The sequence below is a fragment of the Crocodylus porosus genome, unplaced genomic scaffold (assembly GCF_001723895.1).
Source record: "Crocodylus porosus isolate Cpor-Errol unplaced genomic scaffold, CroPor_comp1, whole genome shotgun sequence".
Classification (NCBI taxonomy): Eukaryota; Metazoa; Chordata; order Crocodylia; family Crocodylidae; genus Crocodylus; species Crocodylus porosus.
The window spans coordinates 157,296,820-157,301,550 of record NW_017728886.1 but is presented as its reverse complement, the minus strand read 5'-3'; the positions used below and the strand labels follow the sequence as shown (position 1 = coordinate 157,301,550).

The 4,731-nt window shown below is 46.3% G+C and overlaps 1 protein-coding gene across 1 annotated transcript in view; it reads left to right on the top strand.

The window, feature by feature from the left end:
• The window catches only part of NOL7 (nucleolar protein 7), a 7,100-nt gene that overhangs the window by 377 nt on the left and 1,992 nt on the right, over positions 1–4,731 (top strand). The window contains 5 exon segments of the mRNA XM_019543774.1: positions 1–88; positions 1,183–1,214; positions 2,221–2,302; positions 3,614–3,735; positions 3,826–3,903. Of these exon segments, the coding sequence (XP_019399319.1) occupies positions 1–88; positions 1,183–1,214; positions 2,221–2,302; positions 3,614–3,735; positions 3,826–3,903 (402 nt within the window).

The window sequence follows — 4,731 nt, the reverse complement described above, 5'->3', positions numbered from 1 at the left end:
GCGCTGCCACCATCTGTGTCCGTCCCCAGGAGAGGAAGGCGCTGCCCGCGGCCGTGCTGGAGGCGCTGCGTCCGGCCCCGCCCCACAGGTGAGTGGAGGGGCGCGCGCCCGGGGGCCGAGGCCGTTGTCTTGGTCTGGCTCCCGGGCAGGAAGGGAGCAGGGGGGCTCTTGAAGGAAAGGGGCATTGGTGGAGTGAGGGGCTGGGCTCCTGAACTGGAGCCACCTGGACCTAACCTGCTGGAGGCTGCAAGCATTGGTGTCTGGGACTGTTGCCCTGGGTTTGCCAGAAATGAGGCAGATCTCAACTCCCCCCAGTCCAAGGAGGAGGCAGCCTGAAGCATCAGTTGCCTTGGGGAGAAACTTGGGCTGTGGGGCTGACCCCATGGTCCGGCTTGTGACCCAGGTATTGAGAGAGAACTTAGGGTCAGTTTTCTTGGTCTGGGTTCTGGGCCTGAGGCCCACCGACAGGCATGATGGTTCGAAAGTCTTGATTTGCTCGAGCAGGAAGGGCCTGCTCCATGCTGCTGCTGGTAGAGCTGGGTGCACCCTTCTTGGTGCAGGGCAGGGGAATGCTGCTGGCTGGAAGAAGCTCCATGCTGTCACCCAGCAGCAGGTACAGGCTTTCTTTGGGCTGAAACCACTGCCTTCCCAGGGAGCACTTGTGCCCTGCTATCACAGCAGCTGCATGAAACATGTAGATGTGCCCTTGCTCTGCGCCTGGGTCGTGGTGTCGGCTGGGGTCTGCTGCCAGAACTAGTAGTGGAGCAAGGTAATTACAAACCAGGGGTGGATAACCCACTGCACAGGTGCTGCAAGGGGCACAGGCAGCTTGTGTGTGGCACTTGGCAGGTAGGGGAGGGGACTGGCAGCACAGCACCACACCATGTGGGGCAAGGAGCAGGAAGGAGAGCCACAAACCAGGCAGGGAGAACAGGGGAACGGGGGGGAAGCAACAGATCAGCCTGGAAGCACAGGGCAGGGAGCAGCAGGCTGTGCCAGGGAAGAGGGTTGCAGCAGTATCTGGGGAGGGTGCAGGGTTAATTTGCAGTATGTCTGCCTAAATGTTTCTCCCCAGTGCTGTGGACAAAGGCAGACTCATATGTTCTCTAGAATGGCTGGTGGGAGGGTGTCTTTCTAAGCTTAAAACAACTTTTCTAAACAATTTCCACATTTCCTCCTCAGTGAAAACAAAGAGTCGGACTCACCCAATGAAGGTAAGTTGCAACATTCTGCTTGATATTCAGTGCCTCTAGGGTTGCATTAGGTCCATATTGTTAGACCTGGTGGCAAGGAGCTTCTTTGGGAAAGCCAGCCTCCAGGGCAGGAAAACTTGATCTCTGCTAGTGCTCTGTTGCCAACTAGGAGACAACCTAGCCTGCTGATGGTGTTAGCTGGCTGTGCAGCTGCTTGATTTAAAAGGTTCCACCTATCTCTAGAAGCAGCTGGTGCTGCTCCTGCTTAGGTGAAGTGGTGCTGATTTGTAGTTTTGTAAACAAACATTCTCCTAATATAACATGCCTTTATAAATGCACTGCCTTGATTTTTGGAGCACAAAGCCTGTGATCCTATTGGTTGTACCACATGTGAGTGGCAAGAGGTGGGGAATGGATGCAAATTTTTTTTTCAGCTCAGCAACTATGAAAACAAAATTCAGGGCCTTTGCAATCCCAGAAATATTTATAATCTAGTTTGGATCTTTAATTTTCTAAATGTGGTAAACCTCTCTGGACTAAACTTACCTCCTATCTCTCTCTTGCTCTTTTTTTTTTTTTTAACTGTATTAAAGGATAGCCCTGCTTATGGCTTCATTTCTCACTTAACTACAGCAGATTTGTATACTGATCCAGGGAGAGAGTTTGCACATCCTATGACCAAGCCATAACATCTCTTTCCTTTGGGTAGAAGTTCTTGTTATGTGATTTTTACATGGCTCCTGCAAAGTTAAATAATCTCTCTTCCTTGCACAATTGTAGCCTCTCAAGGTAGCAGATGTATTAGGAGTTCTGAGTTGCTGCTTCTGAAAATGGCTGTTTGGTTCAACTGAGGACCTGGGTTTTTTTTCACTTGTTCATTGTTGTTCTTGCCACCCCTCTCCTCCCTGCCACTGAGAACTGGTAGGGTCAGTTTTACTTCTTTTCATTTTGTACCTCTTACCTACCTACAGGTCGACAGTAATGTGCAGATGTGACTTTACACTTTTTACATTAAATATCTGTCTAGGCAGAAAGGAAGATGGGTCTGACAATGGGATTGAAGGGTATGCCCCAGGAGAGGACAGTAAAGATGAAACAGTGACTGTTAGGTAAGGTGTTAAGTAGGTTTTTTGTTCTGTGTAGAAAAGCTCTTGGAACTAAAATCATTAAAAGAGAAACCCTTCACTTTACTTTTATCCAGCAATCTTATCCAGTACTTCACAGCTTACTCAGGGTCAGATTATCCTTGGTGACAGCAGCAGAAAAGCGTGTTGTATTTGTGTGAACTTTTGGCATCTTTTTTCTTATTCCTGGATTCCTGTGTGCACCGAGTGATTGCTTTCCTCCTTCAGCAAAGGCCCCCCTTTGACAAGGGCAAAGTCTCATCTCCTGTAAATGCAAATGATTTTTCATCTTCAACCCCTGGAGAAAATTAGGCCTGGAGATTCAGAATTTGTGTATGGAGTCCTCAGATCATTTTGAGGAGAAAAAATGTGAATGGCTGCAAGGGAGCTAAGGCTCTGATTGGGTGCATAAGCAGTAGCAGCTGTGTGAACCAGAGCAGCAAAGGGTACAGACGGTAGTAGAGGGAAGAAATCTTTGAAAGAAAAGAATCCCACAGAATATGTGAAATTCTGCAAATGCAGTCTGAGTATGGGACTGGTGATATGGGTCAGAAAGTGGATTACTATATTTTCTTGCACATAGCCTACCTCTCTCTTCTTCCAAAACTACCTGGTGAAAATGCAGGTGCATATTGTAGGCAAGAGAGGATTCCCATGGGTCTGGAAACATGGAGATGTTGACAACATTAACTGCTGTGGCTGCACCTCTCCTGCCACCAGCATTCTAGATGCACTCCAGCATGCAGGATCAGACTTGATTTGTGGCCCCAGACCTGGTGCGCAGGGTCAGCCCTGCTGTGCAGCCCCAGACTCGGTGTGCAGGCTTGGTCTGCGAGCCCCATTCAGTGTGCAGGGCTGGCAGCAGGATCAGGAGCAGTTGCAGCTCCCTAGCTGCTGCTACTCAATCTGTTACTTGGACTTTTTTTCCCTTAAGCTGCCTTCTGAAATCAAGGTGCATATTAATATACAAGGATGTGCCATATGCAAGAAAATACAGTTATCTTGGCTGGAATGGACTTGCAAAGTGATTTCTATAGATGCATAAGACTTGTTTTACACCATCTCAGTCTAAATGAAGAGATGCACATGTAGGCAAGTTATTAATATAAGCTTTAACGTGAAATAACAATATTTCTAGCAAATGAAGCTGAACAATATTATGTTACAGCGCTGGCAGTTGGCCTAGAAACCACTGAAAATATTGATTGTACAAACAAAATATTGGCTGCTACATATGCTATTTGGGGCTTGAAAATAAGCTATGGCTTTTTTTCTTTTAACCTTTTATTGAACTAGGTTGAAGGAAGGCTATTCAGCTGTGTGCTTAAAAGGCCAGGATCTAACTAGCTGGCACCAACAAACAGCTAAAGACTTCATACATAATCATCTCTATGGACCAGGCACCAGCCGAACAACTGGTAATGAGACTCCTTTTGGTTGGATTCTAGCTGTTCTTGATTGATCTCTACGTACAAACTGAGCAGCTCCCTTTTTCTGTTCCATTTCAGCAAACCAGTTCTTCTCTCTTGCAAACAAGACAAGTCAGGTGAAAAAACCTGCGGTTCAGTTTGTGAAGAAATCCTGGGGTAAGTGCACTGTGCTACTCTTTTGGTTATGAGTAAATCTAGTTATGTCCAAACAGGTGGTAAGGTAGAACCATTTACCTTCCAGCACATCTTTGTAAAATCTGACCTGAATTAGTGCTACTGCAACTGTTGATGACTTGTAAATGTCCTGATGTGTATATAGAAGGTATGGATTCTAGTTGCCACTATGAAGTATGCTATATTATGAATCTGCATCAGATATCTGTTGGAGGCCGGATCAGCAAAGTGAATATGCCCTCAACACAAGGGTAAATGGAGAACCTTTAACTTGAATTGCTGTATTTTGGGCTGATAAAGATGCCAGGGGTACTTATCTTTTGCTTTTTTCCACCTGAAAAATAGGCAGTCAAAAAAAAAAAAGTGTAAAAGGAGTTTGGAAATGACTGGCCAGGATACAGCTAGGGAGAGAGAGAGATGAAGTGCTGGGCAAAGTTTCATAGCAGGGGGGAAGATCAATGATGAGCTACCTCCCTGAAGAACCATGAGCCCCAAAAGGCTTAGGGGGGGAGATGCTGAAATATGCTTGCATTCAAGAAGTTGCCTAAGAGTGGGGGTTTTTTCATGCTTTAAGGATAAGAACTGGCATGTTCACTTTTTTACACTTTCATGTTGCCTGTGAAGAGTTAAAATAAATGTGCTTATTCAGCCCAATGCAGGCAAGAGCAGAACTGTTTAAGCTACTGGATGAAGCTGCCAAAAGAACAAATGGATATAAACCAGCCACACATGAACTTGGGCTGAAAAAACGATTTCTAACTGTCTGAGGCACAAAACAGTCCACCAGTGAGAATAATGAAGCATGAGAAC